General features: G+C 31.7%; 1 protein-coding gene and 1 long non-coding RNA gene across 7 annotated transcripts in view; one reads left to right on the top strand and one right to left on the bottom strand.

Moving 5' to 3' along the window:
- LOC106009238 (uncharacterized) overlaps nt 1-22,514 on the bottom strand; it is a 601,717-nt gene that overhangs the window by 7,407 nt on the left and 571,796 nt on the right. Inside the window, exon 6 of one of the 4 annotated variants that reach the window (XR_015440937.1) lies at nt 17,276-17,396. This is a non-coding gene — a long non-coding RNA (uncharacterized LOC106009238). Of the gene's footprint in view, nt 1-13,606; nt 17,397-22,514 lie in introns of those variants that run through there. The other 3 variants (XR_015440938.1, XR_015440935.1, XR_015440936.1) reach the window with 3 other exon arrangements.
- Bche (butyrylcholinesterase) overlaps nt 1-22,514 on the top strand; it is a 55,347-nt gene that overhangs the window by 7,539 nt on the left and 25,294 nt on the right. Inside the window, exon 3 of one of the 3 annotated variants that reach the window (XM_087186465.1) lies at nt 1,485-2,377. The exons of the other annotated variants lie outside the window; for them this stretch is intronic. Coding sequence (XP_087042591.1) covers nt 1,485-1,617 — 133 coding nt within the window. The 3' untranslated portion in view covers nt 1,618-2,377. Of the gene's footprint in view, nt 1-1,484; nt 2,378-22,514 lie in introns of those variants that run through there. 3 annotated transcript variants of the gene reach the window in all.

The raw sequence follows: 22,514 nt of genomic DNA, 5'->3' as shown, positions 1-22,514 counted from the left end.
TGCATGGAAAACTACATCTCTGCTCAAGAAAGTGAAGGGTAAAGATAGTCATGGAAGTTGCCCCAGATTACCCAAAATGTGCAGTATTGACCACTTTGTCAAATTTTCTCCCAAATAGATTTGTTAAGGACTCTTGGGTAACCTGTGTTTGACAAGACCTATCAATCAATGTCTTCTCTTTTAACTAAGCTGTTCTCACTTGAGGAATCTCTTGGCTAGCATTAGATGATCATAGTTTTTATAAAACAACATATTTCCAGGGCCAGGAATTTAGCTCAGTGGCACCATGCCAGCCTTGAAGTGCAAGGTCCTAAATTCTATCCCTGGTACCAGAAAAAAAAACTTTAAAAAATGTATTTCCCTTGGTATGTTATAAATATTGTGATATTATATCCTCAAGAGTCAGAAGAAACTAGGGAAGTTCCTAACTTACAGAGGTTTTACTATTGCTTTTTCAATTCTACAATGGTGCAAAACTGACACCATTCAATAGAAACTGTTCTTTGGATTTTTGATTTTGATCTTTTCCTGGGCTACCAATGTGATACTCTCTCAGGATACTGGCCAGTGGGAGAAGGCCACAGCTTCCAGCAAGACACATGATGACAAGGGTAAAAACTGGATAGTCTGTAGCATACTGTATTGCTAAACTATACTTTATAGTAGTGTACAGAGAATTGAATACATTTTCAATACATGATAATTTAAACACATAAAGAGCTTATCAGGATGTAACCCTCTGATAAATCAAAATGCATTTGAAATAGGCTTTTAAATGTGTGTCCATGTGTATAAAAATAAAATCTATTTTCACTGGATTTATATTCCCAATTGAATTTTATACATTGGAGTAGTTTGTGTAAGTGTGAATAATAAAAAATAGAAAATCCAGAATCTTTTTTTTTTAGTACCAAGGATTGAACTCGGGTCCTTGTGCTTGCGAGGCAGGGGACAGAACCCCTGAGCTAAATCCCCGGCCCCAGAATCTATGTTTAAAAAGCATCTGTACCATTCATAAATGGATATATTGACTAATCCGATTGTGATATTTTCCTTAATAATCAGAATAGTTTCATTCAGAAATCCTTATACTCTTCTATGTTTCAGCATCATTTTATAATATCAGTTCCATGATATTATTATTGTCAACTAGAGATATTTATCCACTGAGTATTCTCAACTCTGGATATTTATCCACTGAGTATCTCAGTGTAACTAGAGATAAATATCTACAGAGTATTTATCTACTCAGGTGGAATTCTTCCACTGGATATTAAGGGGCTTCTACAACCCTGCTTCAACACGTTACCAACTTCACCTGGCTACATGATAGGCTAGGTATCTCAGCAGCCCAAAGACTCAAGCTGAACTCTAACTTAGAACTCTTTTCTTACTGTGTGCTCCGTTTGAAATAATTACTCCCTACTTTTCTTCCCTTTTTCATATGCTCCTGTTCAAAATCATAATCTCAACTGAACATCAAGAAAAACAAAGTTGGTAAGTGACAGTTTTTTGAATCCATCCACAGCTGTCTTACCACAGATACGTTGCTCCAATTCTTCAGTTCTCAAGTGTGGAAATTTATTCCCAATCCCCACCCCAGTTTCAGGAAATTAAACAGTATTTGGAGGTCATATTCGGTGTTACAACTAGGGGTGGGATCATACTAGCTGGGTAAAGGACAGGAATGCTGCTACATATCATTTAATGGATAGGACGAGGCCCCCACCCCACAGCAAATAATAACTCACTCTTAAATGTCAATAAAACCAAGATTGAGAAGTTGTGCTACACAATACTTCCTCATAATCTTCAATGAAAGTAAAAAGTAGAATTTGGAGCTCCAATTTTTGTTTCAAGGAAGTGTGATTTCAAGTTCATGTTTCATGTTAATGTTCTAATTGATTCTTCTTAAACAGTATCACTATGGTTAGTAATTATGAACTTCATTGGAGTATAAGCTATCTATAGTAAAATACTCATGTACTAGGCACACGGTTCAATAAGCTTTGATCAATTCATATAAAATGTAATTTCTCAGTTTCAGAAAAATTCCCCCATAGAAAATTCTCTTTTACTCCTCATACTCATTTTGACAATATTCCTAGGTTATAGATTTATTTTGCCTTTTCTGAACATACATACATATCATTGTATCATACACTGTATGATCCTGTATCTCATATCTTGGCTCAGTATGATATATTTGCAATTTGTCAGTATTATATCACTAGTTTATAACAAATCCACTCACAGTCAGTTGCTGTTTGCTGTGGGAGATTATATCATAGTTTGTTTAGTTGTTCACATAAAGTTTGTTTCCTGTTTGGAAATATTATGGCTGACATTTCTACGAATAAAAGTTTCTATGAATCAAGTTTGTATAAAACTTTTGTTGATAGATGCTTTTTCTATTTTGAAGGGTTAAAGAAGTAGGAAAGGGATTGCATTGTTGGAACACATAGTTCTCATACACGCTTATCTATTTAAGAGAGTCCAACTTGTTTCTTAGTTGAGAATTTCACACACTCAAGCAATTTGCTCCATATCTACAGTAGCGCTTTGAGTGTCTTTTTAATTTGAGCTGTTCAACCGGCTTCATAGTGGCATCTCACTAGAGTTTCACATTATATTTCCCTGACCATAATGTAAACTATGCTTTCATATCACGTCCTTACTAGTCACTTGTATAGGTTCTATTTTTGAATGTCTAATTTTCTTGCCTGTTTAAAAACTCGGTCTTACTTATCACAGTGTTGTAAGGATTCTTATATATTCAGAATGCAAATATGTGCATTTTGAATATTTTCTCCTAATTTGCATCTTGGTTTTGAATTTTTTCAGTGGCTTTCTTAATGTTTTGAGTAGTGGAAATTTTAATTAATTATTTTCCATATATATGGAATATATGTATATATTCCATTACTATTTATTGAGAAGACATTTCATTACCTACGTAGCTACCTTGGAAATTTTATGAAAATTTAGTTAACCACACGTGTAAGACTATGACTAAGGATACTTCATTGTGTTCTGATAAGTGATCTATTGTCTATTTTTAAGGCAGTATTAGTGACTTTAATAGCATACATACACAGTATGTTTCAAAATATGATAATTTAAGAGTATACTTTGTTATAAAAACCAAAACATGGATTAGAAAAAAGTTCTATTTTAGTTTATATTTCTGAAACAGCCTTTCATTTTCTATAAAAGCTGAGATGGAATGTTATTCATCAGTCAATTTGAAAAGGTTCATTTTAACATTATTGCTTTCAAATCCATGAATATGGGATATCACTGCTTTTATTTTGTTCTTTAACTTGTAACATGATTGCAAATTTTATATATGGAGGTCTTGTGGATAATTTAATCCAACTTATTCATGAATTTTAAAATTTGATTATTCAAATTAATTTTCTGGTATTAAAATATATCCAAAAAATTAAATATAATAAAAATATAACTGAATTTAATCCTGAACTTATACCATACAACTTTTCTAGTTTCATATTCTAATTTTACTTATTTTATGGATGGATTAAGAATTGCTATATTGGTGAAAAATATCTATATATTGAGAATCGTGGTAGACAGTTGGGTTCTTTTTCAGGTTTTATTTTTTTTCCTGTTGCTGACTTGCTATTTTGTTTTCTAGGGTTTTTTAGGACAATATCAGTAGCAGAATTGACAGCATTCTCTCATGTTTCAAATCTTACAGAGCACATGCTCATTGTTTCTCTATAGCTGTTCTCCCTTGCCCACAGTTTTACTTTCTAAGGTTTGAGTTAATCAGTCAACCTCAGTCTAAAAATATTAATAGAAAATTCCTGAAATAAAAAATTCTAAGTTTTAAAGTGTCGTTTTGAATAACACAATGAAATGTCACTCTCCCTTGCTCTATCCCACCTGGGATGTGAATCTCCCTTTTTTCCCCACATGTTGTATATTACCTGCCCTGTGGCAGCTGGCAGAGGGAGACCACAGTCACATAACCTTTACTACAGTGAATTCATTAGGCTATTATTAGTTTCTTACCATGTAATTTATAAATTAAACTTTTTTGCAGGTATTTATGCATAGCATAAACATGTTATGTGCAGGATGTGGTGCTCTCTGTGGTTTCAGTCATCTACTGGTATTCTTAAAATATCTCCGTGGATAAGCACAGAAGGAAAACACAATTTTTTGTGTTAACAATAGTTTTCCTTCCATGAAATTGAAAATGTCCTATGTTTTCTTGGGAGCCTTTAAGAATATAAAATTGTGGCAAAATTTTCTGGTTCTTTTTTTTGAAAAATTGTAGTAGTTTTGTTTTCTCATCAATTCTGTTAATGTGATGGGTTAACATATTATTTGACTATTAAAACACTTTTATTCCTAGAGTAAAAAACTGCTGTGTCATATTAACTTTTTGTATATTTCTAGATTAGAAATATATTAATATTATATAATATTAAATATTAAGATAAATTATTAAATTTATTATCATAATAATATATATAATTTTCTGATAAATTTTCTACATATGCATGATCAATATCAACATGTAATGTTCTTTGCTTTTTTGTAAACTGTAATTATCTGAATAATGCTTTTTCAGCTTCCAATTTGGGGTTTTGCATTGCATTGGCATTATTTGGCCCTTAAATATTTAATATACTTCACAAGTAAAGTCATTTGGCTTTGGTAGTTTCCTTGTGAGATAGTTTTTGTATTGTAAATGTAATACTTCTTTCAATATAGTACTATGTAACTATGCTACACATTTTGAATCACTTTGGGTAGGTTATATTTTTCAATAATATTCTTCCAATTAATTGAAGCTATCAAATCACTTGGCATAAAATTGTTCAAAATGTTCCTATATTATATTATATTATATTAATAGTGCCTGTGACTATCTTATCATTCTTTGAATTGTTGATTTATTTTGTTTTTTTCCCCTTGATTATTTTTGCTTGGATTTTATTAATATTTTTGTCTTATCAAAGAATTATCTTTTGCCTCTGATAATTTTGTTTTCAACTTTATTGCTATACACTGAGATCATTTTCTGGTTGATATTTTGTAGATATTTGAGAATATACGGGTATTTCCTCAACTATGCTTTCTACTCTGCTCTTATTCTGATCTCATTCTAAAACTCCAATTATATGAAAGCTGTTTAATATTATTCTCAAAGTTCTGTTCCCTTTACTTCAATTTTATTTACCTTTTTAAATTTCTCTAGAAAATTACTGACTCTTTTCTCTATCTTCTCCAATCTGTACCAGGACCTATACAATCAATTTTTAATTTTATTTAGTGTAGTTTTCAATATATGTATTGGTTTTGGTACTGACCAATCAACTCAAGGCCTTCAAATTGAGCTACATCTGTAGTCCTTTTCTCCTTCTTCATTTTGAGCTAGTGTTTTGGTAAGTCGCTGAAGTGTCCAGGCTGGGCTCAAATTTGAAATACTTCTGCATAACAACCCCACCCCTACCCCACACCATCCTCCGCGCGGCATGTTGGGATTACAGGCTTGAGCCTTTTTGTCCAGATTTTTTTTTTTTTTTTACTAATTTCATTTCATTGGTAAAGGCCTTTTCCTATTTACCATGATTTTTATTATTTGAGACAGTTTCTCACTATGTGGTTCAAAGTGGTCTAGAACTCAATTGTAACTAAGTCTGGTCTTCAACTCATACCAATCCTCCTGCCCCAGCCTCCTGAGTGCTGAGATTTGAAGCATGCTCCACCATGCTTGGCTTTCTGCTTGCTATTTACTGATGTATTTTAATTAAATTCTTGAACATTAAAAAAAATCTGCTTTGTAATTTTTGTTTTTCTTTCAATACCAGAGTCATCGTGGGTTTAGTTTTATTTTACTAGTGAGTTTTGTGTGAAAATAATATTCAGATTTAAGCTTTACTTTGTGGATGATATGCAGGAAAATATTATGATGCTTTATCTTCCTTTGAAGACTACATGATTCCAATGAAGAATATTTGTTCATTACTTTAGCAGACAGTATAAATAATTGTATGGCTTATATCTAGGTGTACACCAAAAGCCTCCTGTGCTCATTGGATCAGGGGACTGGTCCACTGATGAGTTTATAGCTAAATGTCATGTTCGAAGGGAAATCTTGGTTAGAGGAGGTGGACCACTCAGAGTGTAGCTTGGAACAGTAAAAATAAATAAACAAATATATAAATAAATTCATTAAAAACACATAAATCCTTTTAAATTTTATTTTTTGATAAAAATAAAGAAAAAGTTATTCTGTGAAATACTAAGAATTATTCAAATTTTGTATCTTTAGTTGCATACCCATGTTGATTCCTTAAAAAACAGAAGCTACAACTTGATTTAGACCTTTGCTGATTAGAATTAGTACTATTTATACTTCACTTGCTCCTTTTCTTATTCTGACACTGTCTGTAAAAATGACTTGAAAACTTTTCTCAAATGGCACGTATGTCCATGCACACAGGTATGTTACTTTAAATATCCTTTATGTGTTATCCTTTAAATGTTAAAATATCAATATTTGTCCATCAAGCATTCATCTAAGCAATGTTTTGGTGACCTCCAAAAATTAGCAGCATTTAGTGATATTGTTAGCACTATCCCAGTAATGTAAGGAATTGGTGCAATCAGACTTGATTTATCATAGACAACAGAACAATAAAGAAAGAAAATAAGACAAAATAAAATTTGTAGCATTATATAAAATAGAGCAAATCATGATTCCAGTAGCCTTATATTTCTTAGTATACCTATAGATAATATTTTTTATTTACTATTTAATCACTGGGTGCTATATTCAGAGCTTCTTTCATGGGCAGTGGGAGCCAATCACATTGCAGTTACACAGTCTTTCAGATCCTGTCCTATGACCACCTTGATTTGCATAGTGTTAATCTTTCTACAGAGCCTTTGTATATGTAACCTTAGAAGTGTTACATAAAATTCTCTGCTCTCTTATCTATAAAATGGGTATATAAATATACTTACCTTACTGACATATTGAAAATTACTTTATCATTGACAGGAAATTGCACTTGTTCTCTGCATTAAAAAAAAAAATCAATTTTTCCCCTACCAGGTGTAAAATACTTAAATTTATTTTTACCAAAGATTAAACATAACTTCCTCCCCCAAAGTGTACAAGTATTTACTATCCTAGCTCAAAACTAATTAATTAACATGTTAAAATTTCAAATTAAAGTACGCCTCAAAATTGAGAAAATTATCTTATTTCTGCAGTTTTAGTAATAATTCATTTATTCAGAGCACCTTTGTACTGCATAAAATTTCCTAACTTTTTGTCAGAGTATAAGCTAAGACACACTATTTTTAATTTTTTCTTATTTTGATATCATGAAACCAAAAATATACTTAAAATAATTTATAAGTAACATCACAACATATCCATTCCTTTTCTCATAGCACAACGTTTTCTTTTTTTTATAGCAAAACATTCACTGGTGCATTTTAGGCATACCTGATGATAGCACTCATAGGGAATTTGCACGTGTAAATGATACATCCCATCTCTTTTTAACTTTTTTACCTTCCCTTCAAGCTCCATCCCCTACCTATGTACAAAAGCTTTGTTTCCATTTTTCCTTCTATTTTAACTTTTTTTCTCCTTTCCTTCTTCCTCCCTTATTCCCCTTCCCATTTGAACATTTTCTTCCCATTTCCCAATATTTATTATACATTTTAGTCCTTATTTCCACTTTCAGTTTCTCAAACCAGAGAAACTAGGTGATGTTTAAATGTGTGTGTGTGTGTGTGTGTGTGTGTGTGTATTTCCTTAACAGTATGAGCCTTGAGAGCATTTTCTCAATTATTATGTATTCCTTCCCACCGTAAGGAAGTTTGTCAAAAAAGTGACAATTTATTAAATGGAAATAAAAATGTTACATTTTTCACTATTATAGTTACCTGATTTGGAGAAAATAATAGTTTACAACTTTTGTAATGGGGAGTAGATGAGATTAAATGTAGTACTAAACCATATTATATTAGTGTACATGATCCTTTTAAATAATTAGGACAATTCAAAAATAGACATACATCTGTGTACTAAGCTGACATTGTAATAATGAGAAACTATAGATTCTACAGATTTCTAAACCATTAAGATTTGTTTCTGATTTGAAATCTAGATGCACACATAAACAAAGAAGGCTTCATACACATATGTATCAATCATTCATTATAGCAGGGGATTTAGCTCAGTGGCACTGCTCCTGCCTCGCACACACAAGGTCCTGAGTTCAATCCTCTCCCCGGTACCAAAAATAAATAAATAAATAAATAATAATAATTCATTATTGTGCTAGGAATACACTGTAATAATGTATTTTGATACCTATATGTTAAAATAATTTAATACTAATTATAATTTAAGATATACAGTTCTATGTTGTTTACTTATGAGTCACAAGAAACAAGGCAATTTAAATAGTATTATTTTGACTCCACTTATTTTCAAAATTTTCTCGACACTTCTCTTTTTTTGTAAATGGAATGTATTCTATGTTTCCAAAAGGCAACAGAGAAACTGAGGAAAAGTGAAAATACTGAGTAGAAAGTTATTTTCCATTCAGAATCACTATACATGCATTTACTCTGTATCTGTACACATTAAATATCATTAGTACAAATTCCTTCACCAGAAAAATTAATTTTAAGGTTACATTTAAATTTTGTTTCTTCTACTGTTTGTTTGCTTGTTTGTTTTGAGAGAGGATTTTGCTTTGTAGTTCAGGCTGGGCTTTAACTCACTATGCAGCCCAGGCTGGCCTCAAACTCACAGCAACCCTCCTACCTCAGCCTCCCAAGTGCCAGGACTACAGGTGTGTGCCGCCATGCCAGGCCAACATATTTATTTTAAATAGCTGACATCTTTTAATACATCAGAAGCATATCAGTTAAAGATACTTTTAACATAAGTGATATGATTTCTATGACAAGGTATGAAATATATGGATTCCATTATTAGAATGAAAAAATGCTGAAATGATAAGACTAGCTAACATTTTTCAGATGAGAAAATTGTGGTCCATAGAAGAAAAGTGAACTGTAGATAATAAATGACAGAACAAAGATTAACTGTGACTTAAAACTATTAACATTTATTTTCTTATACAGTCACCAGGCGGGCTTCACCATGAATTATTAACAGCAATAATTAAGTGTGCTTAGAAAGTGCATTTTGTTGCAAACTAGTAATTTTCACGTGTTAGTGTGGTGATACCTTCTTAGTTAATGTTTCATAGGTGAGGACAAAGAACAGACTAAAATTAGACATTGTGAGACACAAAGACAAGTTTAAGTTTGTGAATGACTGTCACATGGTCATCAAGTCCAATTATTATCAAACTTATAATTAGATTTTCTGACAGATAATAGTTCATGTGGTTTTTAGAGTGAGGAAAAATACCTTACCCTGTGATTCTATAATTATTTGTGGTACATTATCATAATTAACTCCACTGGAACATTTTGATGACTTTGCAAAAGGATCAGGGGTTAAATCTTCTCAGGTTTATTTTATTGCTATCATGACAACATCAATGTTCTATCACTTCAAATCTCTTTTCCTGTTAGGAATTAGGTGAGCAATTACTCAGAAATGAATAAAAAATAAATAAATGCTAACTGCAGCATTCCTGTAACTTACTTTAACAGATAGAATACAAATATATATTAAAAAACTGATACATCAGTATAACTCACTTGAAAAGAAAGAATTATATTATGGGACAATCTAAAGTATACATAAAATCACTTTCAAAATAATTTGAGAATGCAGTAGTGTTTTACCATCAATGACAGTAGTATGAGATAAAAAATCAGACATCCACCAATGGCCCATAACTATGAAGAGAGCAATAAAATAAAATATATCTGAACAAGTATTTTGTAATTCTCTATCTCAGGGCAGTAGGGGAAATCAATGGTTTCTTAGTAGAGAAAGGAACATTAAAACATGGAAAATTTCATTTATTTAATCCATTTGCTTGGAAATAATGTGATTTGTTTTTGTTTCCCCAAATCTCTTCTATATTTGTAAGAATTATAATATTTAGCTCACTTGTGCATCTTTTCAGCCTAATATGAGAATTAATCAATTTTTCAGAAATCAAAGTAATAATTTCAGGGATATGCACATAAATGTAGTACTTCAGAAGACCTGTCAGATACAGACTAATAGCTTACAAAGTAACAAAATGCAGTAATTAAATGTAATTTTAAATATTTCACATTTATTTTTGCAATATCACAATGCTTGTGTTCAAGTAACCCTTACATACTAGCCTAATCTTGTGTTGCAGTGTTGATCTCATTCACCTCACTTCTCATCAGGTAGGCAGTGTACCATGTCACATTATCACAAGAATAATAAGAACAGTACAATAAGATTTTAAAAGAGAGACCACATACATGTAACTTACCCTAAAATGTATTATTATAATACTATTATTTTAGTATTAGTTGTTAATCTCTTACTATGGTTTATTTAATTTATTTGTCTATTATGGTGCACAGGATCAGACCCAGAGCCTCACAAACGCTAGGTAAGAGTTATACCACAGAGCTACATCTCCAGCCCTAGTGTGCCTGATTCATATATTAAACTTTAATATAGAGATACAACAATAGGAAAAACTCATATATAGATTTCACGGTTAGGTGGATTGTCAACTTGATTGGTTTGGAATCTTTTCAGGGGATTAATGAAGCACACTTCTGTGTGTGTCTGGGTAGCTTATAGAGGAGTAATTCTGGAGTCTATATCTAGGAACTTCTTACCCGCCTCAAAATATTCAGCTTTACTTCATCATGCCCTTCCTCCATGATGCCTCTACCTTAGAGCCAGCTGACCATGAACTGAATTCCCTGAAACTATGAATGAAATAAACCTCTCCTCCATTAAATATGGGTGTCAGATATTTTGTCCAGCGGTGGGAAAGGTGACTTCTACAATAGCGTTCAGTACTATCTTTGATTCCAAGTATTCACTGAGGATCTTGGCTGTAAACCCATGGATAAGAGGGAGATTAATGTAATATGTCTCACTGCGATGAGACGTCTGAAAAAAAATTAGATTCAACATAGTCGGACTCAGAGATGGATGTAAATGAAGGGTAATCATTTAGAAGGTGATCACAAAAAAGGTCTGACAAAGTTATATAGAACACAGTGATAGAGTAAATTATGTGTATATATGGGGGAAACTTTTTCTAAGCAGAAAGAGATTCAAATAACAGAACTAATATTAAAATGTTTAGGATGTTGCAGGAACAACAAAGTTTGTGTGGCTATAAGAGTTATGTAAAGGAAAAGTAGTAAGGAGGTAAGTTAGAGGACCAAGTTACATAGGCCTTTCAACCTGGGTAAATGTTTGTATCTAGTCTGAATTAGAAGTTAATCCAGAAGAGTTGAGTAAAATAATTTAACTCAAACTTTATAAAACATCTCTGTCTGGTAGAGAAAAGAGTTAAAGCATCTGTCTTAACAGTCCAATTGAGAAATGATGGTATTTTGGACGAGGTATAAGTGGAAAGAAATAGTCAGATTTAAGATAGATTTTTAAGGAAGAGCTAACAGGATTTGCTGATTGACTGGATGTATGATATGAAAGATTAAATAAAGAACAAGATGTTTTAAAGTTTCTGAACTGGTCCACTGTAGGAGCAGAGTTGAGCTGTTTTTATTAGAGACCAACATGGAAGGATGTGATTGAAAGAGTGTAAAGGTGTTATTTTACATATTTTAAATGATATATTTGCAGACATGAGACATTAAAATCATTCTGATAGAACTCTATAATTTAAAAAAGTAAGAGCTGCATATAAATTTGGTATCTAATAGCAAGGAAATGGTCCTCAAAGTCATGACACAGGATGGTATCATTTGCTGAAGTTGTGGATAGAGCAAGTGTGTGAGCATTTCAAAGTTAGAGGGCAGAAGAAAGAAAAATGAAGCATCAAATAAATAAATAAATAAATAAATAAATAAATAAATAAATAAAGTAGCCAAATAAGTTGGAAGAGAACCTAGGGAGTCAAAGTATCCCTTTGCAATGGTTTGATATGGCTGGTCTAACAAGGGTTCACTTGTTTATGGCCTAGTCTTCACTATGGGAATATGAGAGGTAGCAGAATCTTTAAGAAATGGGGTCTAGTGGGCTGGGGATTTATCTCAGTGGTTTCGTTCCCTACTGCACAAGTGCGAGGACCTGAGTTTGATCCCCGGTACCAAAAAAAAAGAAGGAAAGAAATGGGGCCTGGTGAAATACACTTGGATCAGTAGAGCCCCTGCCCTCAGAAGACATTAAAGTAGTTCTCACCAGAGCAAGTATGTATAGGAATGAGCCTGGCTCTCAATCATTCTCTGACTATGTGTACCATGATGTGATCAAGCTCTTGGACACATTCCTGCCATCTGCCATTAAGTTCCTTACCAGAACCAACCTGTTGCCAGCTCTATCCCCTTGAACCTCCAAAACTATTACCTAAATAATCTGATTTTACTTATAAGGTTAACCATGTTATGGTTTTTTTTTTTAGAGTAATAAAAATGGACTAATAAACCCCTCAAAACAAAAAAGAAGCTATTTCAAGGATTAAATATCTGCATCAAATGTAATGGCTACACCAGAAGCTGCATGAAACTATATATAATTGTGAGTTTGGAAATGTGAACATTATTGGTAAAAAAAGACCTGTGAAGACCTGAAAGCCATTTGATTAGAATGTAGGATATCAGTAGCTTAGACTAGCAGAACACAAGAGGAATCAGGAGGCAGGAAGCAAAGGACAAACCAATGAAATAATCAGTCAAGTATTTTAAACATCAAAAATAGCTATTAGGCAGTATTTCTTTTGATATTTATTCTAAAAAAATTATAGTGGAATGTATGGGTGTGTAAGATGCTATAAACTTTAAAGGAAGTTTATCGTTTGTAATGAGATCTCACATTTTGCTCAGACTGATCCTGAATTTGTGAACTCAAGTATTACCCCCACTTCTCCCAGCAGCAGAGAAAATAGAGTAAGGACTAAATTGGAAGAGAATATAGGAAATAAAGATATCAGCCTGCTGTGGCTTGATTTCTTAGCTAACACTATAGGTATGAAAAACCATGCTCAGCTCTTCTTCTTTTAAAAGATGAGTAAAAAGTAAGAATTAATAGTATTCCAAGAAGATTTAGGCATGAGGCAAACAACTTTACAGTAGAACTGAGAGGTCTCAAATTAACAGCGAGATAAGAAATAGTACAAGGAAGAATTGACTTCTCTTATTTGTGCTGATCTAGGCAGTGACAAAATATTGACCTTGAGACCACAAAACCTGCAATGTCTTCTATGTCTCAATGAAAATTCAGAGAAGTATTATGTAATGTTTATTAGAGAAATAATATAGAAATACTAATATAGAAGTACTATCCTATTATAGAAGTACTAATAGAAGTATTATAGAATAATAGTATTATATTATAATAGAGGTATTATAATTCTATTATATGATAATAGAACTATTATAGAAGTACTATTCTATTATAGAAGTACTAATAGAGAAGTAATATTTCAAAATAAAATTATTACATTTATAATTTCAGGAAAGGTAGGCTCTTATCTTCCCTTCTCCATCAATTTAGGGTTCATATTCTGTTAGTCACTTGGGTTTATAATAAACTAACATCAAGTTAAGACAGAGTTTTTAATTTTTTTACCTTAAATCTATATTGGTTGTTTGCAATGTTTCTTACTTACATTGCTTTTTCTACCTTTAGTAAATTAGAGTTCATTTATATATTAAGAATAGGAAATACTAAGGTAAGAAAAATTTTGACTTTTACATATAAAAATAAGCTTCACATTTTTCACAGGCCTTTCTTATGTTGGAAATTATTATGGACTAGGGGAGATTTTTATATAAATAAATGAAATCAAATAGTAACACAAGTTCAGTAAACACAATATAATTTCAGCCAACTTTTCAATATTATTAAGTTAGTAACTATTATTGTCTAAATTACTACTGTCTACAAAATATTAATATACCATATAAAAGTTTTCCATTGTGAACCTACTGTAGATATAAACATATAATCAGGTATCTATAAAGGAAAAATAGTAAGTTGGTGGCGAAACAAAATTTATCTTCATTCTTTACTGATTTAAAAACTGGAAATTATTTATTTAAAGAGAAACAACAGAAAAGAAAGTAAAAGACATGATTACAGTAAAATGGTAAGTATAATTGACTATTTAATAGCAAAAACATCCAAAAAGTAGTTTAGTATCAGAAAAATTTCAGCTTATGTCTTTAAATTTTTCATAGGCTTCTTAAAGAGCATATTTTAGAGAATTGATTTATTATGATTTTGAAACTTATGCTGTTTAATCTCCTCTGGTCTCTTTTTAACATATTAATTATCCAGGAAAAATGTTTTGAACCATAATGCTGAGCAAAACAATATATATCTGAGACTATCCATGGAGTAGTTAAGAGTAAAAGTAAAGATCAAGATGAAGCAATTAGCATATTGAGGGGCTCTTATTACCGTATGAAGGGTATCATTTCAAACTGATGGATAACAGATTAAAGAGTATAGAAAGAAGTGGAAAAAATAATGCTAAAGTACAATTCTCTGGTACATATTCCTTTAATGACTAGACTATAATATATATGTATTATATATATATAGAAGGAACACATAGTCAAAGCATATACACACCAGTAGTAGTATACTCTTATACTGTACATGATAGGTTAAATATTTTGCATTAAAGGAAATTACTACATTTGAAAATATTTATACTATTGAAAAATGTCAAAATTATGGAAAATTTTTATGTAAAGTATTTATTTTTTTTGTTTCTCTGACATCCTGAAGCAGCTGAGATCTGAATATAAACAAGAAATTAATTTTAAAGTGAAATAAAAGTATTATAATTATGAAATCCATTATTACAAATTGAACTATGTTTTTCAAAGTACACTATAATTGTTTTATAATTTCTGTATGTGTAAAATTTGTAAAAATGGCTTTATTATCAGGTAAGAATAGATAATGCCTTACACTTAAACAGGGTTTAAATGGTGATAAGCATTTTTCTGTCTTTTGTTTTTAATAAAGAAGACTACCAAAAATATCAAGAAATATCTATTTTAGGTCCAATATAGTGTAGTTTTTTTATTATTTCCAAGCTTTTCAACTATTCATAAAATTGCATATTATCAGCATGGTACAAAAGTGTTGAGAATGAATAAAAACTAGTTTATATACATTGTTATTTTTTCCTAATAGAATTAAGATTATCCTTAATCTCTGTTCTTAAAAGTCAGTATTCACAGTGTTTAGGATCCACCACATATTCTGAGCTATTGAACTGATCCATACTAAAAGGATTATGGAGAGATCGAAAAATAGAAAGGATAGGATGGAAAAAAAAGGAGGAAATGAGGTAATATAAATTTACCAAATTTCTGGCATTTGACTAGGTGGTCTCACATAATAAACTTTTAGTGTTCAGAATTCATTTGCTCAGAAAATATTGTCTCTATTACATGAATAAATGGTGTCATTTAAATTGGTTAAGGTCAAGTTGCTGGACATGGTTTGAAATGAGTATCTGACACAATTCTTTCCACTAGATCAATATATCCCCTTACCACTATAGACTTCAACATTTTTATTTTATTTTAATCTCCACTGTGTTTAACTTTTATTCATCTTTTTCCTTTAACAAAACTGTAATTCTACTACATTAAGAAATGTAAGGGAGGGCAGGGGAAATGGGGAAAAAAATAAAAACCAAGATATATCCCCAGTGATGAATGTCATCATATTGTGTACATAAACTGTACCAATAAACTTAGTGAATAAAAAAAAAATATAAAACATGGTGATCCATATACCCCTCCATCTTGCTGCAATAGTAGGCCTAACCTATCAGATTAAATTCTTCTGTATTTCAAATTTATGAATTAAAAATTTGAAATTAAAAAAAATACAAAGGTATAATTCCTGAAAAGCATATCAAGGATTTTATAGGGGTTTTGTCAATTAAATTGTGTGTGTGTGTGGAGATAATTCAGTTATTGCTGGAGCATTGCTAGTGTCTGTTAATGCAAGATTTTCCTTGTATTTAAATATTTAATTGTTTTACTGTATTTCTTTTATCCCACATTCTTGCATTCGACAGACCCACACTTGTACTGCACAGCGTTTAGCTCAGTGACGAGCTTATAACTGTTATTCTATAAATATTTGTTAAATTAATGAAATTATAAAGGATTACACAAATGTGAAGGAAATTTTAATGTAAAAGCTTCATTTTTTAAATTTTCATTTGCATACATGTTGGATAAAACAAAAGAGGATTAGAACCAGATGCCCAAATAATGATATAATTACATCTTTATGATAATAATTACACAGTTTATTTTAATATGCTGTAATAATGGTTAAAGAGGATGAAATATTATAGTGATTGTTTTAATTACCAACTTGGGTCTTTTGTGGTAGTATTGATTGATTATGCAAAACTAAGTTGTTAAATTAGGGAGAGAAAAATAACATGACTAGAACTCTAATTTTAGAGAAACAACTACAAATAACAATGTCATGTCTCTGGGAGGATATGTTAATAGAATCAAAACCTTTACTTTTAAAACTATGATTTATCATATTTTCCTAAAGAATTGATTATTTTTTTTCCTCATTTATCTTTGGTTGGCGGAGTGGAGAATGAAGCTTAAATAGTTCATAATTTTCCTTCCTATTTATTTTTTACTTAAAAGATTACAGACCATAATAAAATATGTTTCATTGGGTTTTTCACATTAATTATAAATTCCCAACTTCCAGTAGTTTTTGCAAGCTCAGAACAAAATCTTGTATATGGAGATATACGATACTGACATTATGTTTATCTAAATTTGACATCATACAAGATACATTTTTTTCCAATGTTTGATGATAAAGGTCGTTTTTCAAGTGAAGTAAATTTTCACCATTAATGTAAAAATGAACTCTGTAAATAATAGTATCTGTGTATTTAAGGAAAGAAACCTTAGAACCGCTTGGCTTTGCGTCTTGATGATAACCGCCATCTTGGCCACCAGGTGACTTTGGCTTGCGTTCCGAACCCTGCCCCGTAAAGTCCTGAAGAGTCAGCTGAGCATCTGATGCCTGGACTGTTTCTTAACTGACTTCTGATGTGTTAATAGTCTTGGTCAAAGCCCACATACATACCTTTGTCTTGTGTAGTATACAAGCCTCTTCCTCTTATCTCAGAGTCTAGGAATCCTGTGTTGCTACTGGGCGAGATAGGCTTTTATCCCTTCTGTCCATTAAGTTCTTAATAAATTGCATTCTGTGTTAAAAAAAGATTTCATAGTGTCATAGTGACCAGCAGTTAAATTCATATTAACAAATGATATGATCATTTCTCAATAATTTAAGTAAAGCTACCATCAGAGTTTGATACCTATATATACTCTACCCTCACTGATACATCTTCAGATAAGTCACAGAAATCCAGAAATCTCTAGATATTCTCTCTGACCTTTGGAGACTTGCTGTTTTTGTCTCCTTTGGTATTTCTTCCCTTCCTCTCATCTCTAAATATTATAATGTCTAAGCCCATTCTCTGGATGTCGTCTCTTTTCCATGCATATTTATTCCAAAGGGAATACAATTCAGCTTTTCTCCTTTAACTACTATACAAACACGTATGACTTCCAAAGTTATATAGCTTATATTTCTCCTTGAAACCCTGGGCCTTATGCACATAAACATTTATATATTTAATAAATATTGCAAACTTTATATATCTATAATTTACTTTTAATATTCTCTTTATAGGCCTACCCATCTCAGTTAAAAACAATTCCATTCTTCCATCTGTTTGTGCAAAAAAGCTCAGAAAGAACATTGCTGCTTCCAGTTTCAATAATTTCCCACAGCCAATTTATCAATAAGTTCTGTCAATTTTACCTTTAAAAATAACCAACCCAAAATTCTTTTCAAGAAAATATAGATTGGTTATATTTTTTTGCTCATTGCTTATCTTGTGGAATAGCCTGGACATTACATAACATTCAGAGATTGTTATTAAATTTATTAGATGTGACAATTTTATAGTTTTGGTTAAGTAGAAAAATATTATTTTTTTTAAATGCATACTTAATTGCTAAACCATACCACGTGATGGTTTCTCATTGCTACATAAACAAACAAATAAACAGAATGAGTTACAAACTCATTGAAACTTTCCACACACTTAACGTTTCCCTTTGCTTCTTCTTTTTATCCTTTTAGCATATATTTTTTAACTGAGGTCTCTGTTCATTGTCATTGCTCTCTTTCACCAAAATATCAGTTCCAGGACAGATTTTTTAATTTTTTTTGCCTACAAGTGTATTTCCCAAACGTACAAAAATTTTGGATACAAACTACAGTCAAAGAATAAATAAATAAATACATTCTTCTCCCCTCCCACACCTCTGAATTTCCCCAGAGCTTCATTCTTAGATATCTTTACTTCTCCTTACCTATACACTTTCCCAAGTCATTTCATCCATTGCCATGACAACCTTGTACACTCATGAAATCTGATCATATCTCTGTAGAAGCCTCTTTCATTTAACTCTTGTTAAATACCAAATATTTGCTATTTTTAATTCCTTCTCCATTCCATATTGGTATACTTTATCAGCTCAGCCTTCAAAATATATATCAAAACAATTTAACTTTCATTCCCTTCAGAGCTACAAGCCTAATCTAAGCCATCAAGTTTTCTATTCTGGTTTACTATAATAGCCATTTTAACTGGCCCCACCTTTGTCTTTCTATAATTTATTCTCCTCACTGTGGTTGGAGTGATATTTCCTACATGCAAAATAGTCACTGACTATCTGTAACGCTCCAGTGGTACCAAATTTCATGTAAAATAAAATTCATATTTCTTATTATTATCTAAAAGGGCCTATATGAAATACTATTTGTCAGTCTCTGCTGAGAGTCTTTCCCTTTTGACTGTATTCCTGCCAACTTGTTCTCTTGAATCAAATTATTAAAAATTCATGGTTTAAACAGAGTCTAGCAAAGTAGTTTAGTAATCCCAGTTATTTGGAAAGGTGCAGCAGAAGGACTGCAAGTTCAAAGCCAGACAAGATCTTGTCTTAAAATAAAAAAAGTCTTAGGAAGTAGCTCAACCTTCACTAGGTTCAGTCTCAATATTGCCCCCCTCCAAAAAAAGAAGATAAACAGGCTCTGAGAAGTTAAACAATTTCATGAACTTCAATAGCTTTTAAGTAGCAGTCTTTTGCAAATCTTGTGATTCTAAACCAGCATCCTAGCCCTATGACAGCAAGAACAGGTATTCAGAACAAGAATTGGAAAACAAAAAGGCTTGCTTCTATGGATAGAGGATGAACTGATGAGTATTAATGCAGTATAATAGTGCAGAACTGAAGAGGAATGTACCTGAATAAAAATGTATATGTAAGAGGTAGAATAACTAGGACCAAGTAAAATGCTTTAGAGGAAAGATACATGAGATACCACATACAAGAATAATTAAAAACCAAGAGTGAATAATTTTTTCAAAATAGTAGGTAGATGCAGAAAGGAAATTTGGAGGAAGATTTGAGTACCCAGGCTAGTTCAATTACTCTTTATTTACTACTGAATTTAATTATCAAGATCTTAATTGCTTCTGGAATACTGGGTCATAATGAAAGTGACTATAGGATGCATGTCTTTTTTGAAATCTCCCATTGGGCATGCACAGTTTAAAAGTCCTGCAATAGCTTGAGTTCATTCTACATTGCTGCAAAATAAGTTAATCCATTCATTCATTCATTTTAAAATAAAATCCTACAACTAAGTCGGGTACAATTAGGCTACTTAAATTTATCTACATATTATAACCCCTCTTTGTGTTCTCATCTCTCTTCCCATCAAGGATCCCTAAGTAGGCAAAGTGAATTTACACTTGATCTTAGCCAAAAGGCTGAGAAGCGATGGCAAAGTGTATTTAACAGATTTTGTTTAAACTAAGAAAATTTCATGAATTGCTTAACACCAGAAGAGGTTCAGAGAGCTCTGTAAGATATGTGAGCAGACAGACTTCATTTTGGGGTACGTATAGGGTTAATGAAGATTGACCCAGGACTTTTGCACTAAGTTACAACCCTTGTTTATTTTTCATTTTTGAGACAAGTTTTCATTAAGTCACCAAATTGCCCAGAATGGGAATGAACTTGTCATCCTATTGCCTTCGTCTCCCAGAGTGCTGGGATTACAGGTGTGCACCTCCAAGTCCAGCTCAACCAACTGTCATAAACCAGCAAGAAAAGACAGTAGATTCGACTGGTTACAGCCAGACATCCACCTTATTTGGACATGCCATGATGATCCACTTTCTTTACCTGGGCAAAGTCTGATTAGTTGGTTACCTGTGATTGAAATTTAACTGTTTTTTGTTACAAAAATATAATCCTAATTTAGGCATCAGTTTGTTTACATACGAAATTAGATGGTTTTGTTCTCTAAGAACTCAAAAGTATAGAGATAGCCTCAGACAACCTTCTGCTCATTTAGTTTCACAACACAGTAAGAAGCAAAAACATGTCTAAAATATGTAGTGTTAACTTCAGAAAGCAAAATAGAAAGTTAACAACATACAACAAAATAGTGGTAATAGTAAAAAGGAGACAATATAAAAATAAACAAACATTTCAATTAAAATCTTTGTTGTGAGCACTCAACCCTCTACAGAACACATAAATAATATGAATTACTGGTGGAAGCATATCTAAAGGAATATACATCCTAATATATAACTGAGATGATTATTTTTAAATTATAAACATTTTAGCAGATATAGTAATTGCATTTTAATGACTTTTAATCCAAAAAAAATTGAAATAATTCACACTAGATGGTGGCCATCTAAGCCTTTATTTAAGTATGAATTTCTGGATTTTGTTTTTTACCGTCACAAAAAAAGCCTTTTCCTTTTGGGGGGATGTGGGTCAGCAGAGTGCAGGGGAGAACTGAGAATCTCAAAACTGAACTCAGGGCCTTCATGAAGATCTTCGTCGCCAGCCCCTTTTATCTTTTATTTTGAGACAGGATATCACCAAACTGTTCAGTTTAACCTTGGGCTTGTGATGCTCCTGCCTCAGTCTCCTAGAGTGCTGAGATTACAGGGGTGCACATCACATTCAGTTTAAAAGCCTTGCTTTTTAACTATATTTTCAACATATCAGGATGTATCAAAAAGAGCTGAGTAGGGCCAGGGATTTAGCTCAGTGGCACCACACCTGCCTTGCTGTAGTGCAAGGTCCTGAGTTTGATCCTCAGTAACAAAAAAAAAAAAAAAAAAAGAAAGAGCTGAAACAAGACATAGTAGATTTTGAAGCCCAGGTTTAAAACATAGCTGTTTTCAACTTTATTTTTCCTTCTCTATGTCTTTTTGCCTAATAAAGTCTATTGTGAGAGGTTTGTTGTGAGAACTGGTCCAGTGGGTAACTCATACACCACTGTGGGTGCATTTAGTTATGGATATGTGTATGGAAAAACCTACAAGCAATCTCTGGATATGCTGTAGTAGTTAAAGGGATATTTTTTACTGTCTTCAAAATTGTCCTTGTCTACCTTTCTTTCCTCTTCTTCTTCTTCATCATTATATTTTTGATTCATTAAATATTTTTAAGAAGTGCTCGAAAAATTCAGATTAGAGATTGCATATGTTCTTTGCAACCAATAAAGAAAATCTTTAACATCTTCGTTTTATAAATAATACCACTGATGAATTTAAGTAAATTTCCCAAATGTACACAGCTAATATAACTAACACATACATCTTAAACCTGTTTCTTGATTTTAAAATTTTTATAAACTATGAAATCTAAAATAACATAGCAGAACACCTTTTACCAGAAAAAAAGTCATAATATAAGATAAATATATTTTGGGCAGGAATACTTCTCCTTTTCCTTATAAACTGTCCATCCTCTATGTCCTAAATAAACTTTTTACCATCCCTCAGGTTGAATATATTTCAAACTTTTTCCAAAAACATGTTTATTTTATATATTATGTTTCACAAATTATTCCATGCTTATCCACAAGTTATTTCATCATTAGATATTCATATAAAATATTAAGAAATATAGAAAGTTTTAGAGCTTTAAACCTAAAAACGTATAAAACTTAACAAGAAATATTCTTTTGATTCTTTAGTATGTCTTCATATAAATATTTTTGAATAAAATTCGTAAGATTGTCTCCAAGGTATATTACCTTTAAATTCCTGTTATTAGGAATTTTTCTATGTAAATTAATTATCTTTGCAGTTTTCATTACGGTCCATCTGCTTTCGGCATGGAAAGTAAAATCCGGTGACAGACATAGCTGCAATTAACAAGTCATTCAAAATCACATTCATCACTGTCAGTAAAGAAGAGCCTGAGAGGCATTG

Source organism: Heterocephalus glaber, unplaced genomic scaffold, assembly GCF_053883595.1.
Source record: "Heterocephalus glaber isolate CG9 unplaced genomic scaffold, H.glaber_assembly_v1.0 deba00001504, whole genome shotgun sequence".
NCBI lineage: Eukaryota > Metazoa > Chordata > Mammalia > Rodentia > Bathyergidae > Heterocephalus > Heterocephalus glaber.
The sequence above is the reverse complement of the archived record's forward strand: the minus strand, read 5'-3'. Positions and strand labels throughout refer to the sequence as shown.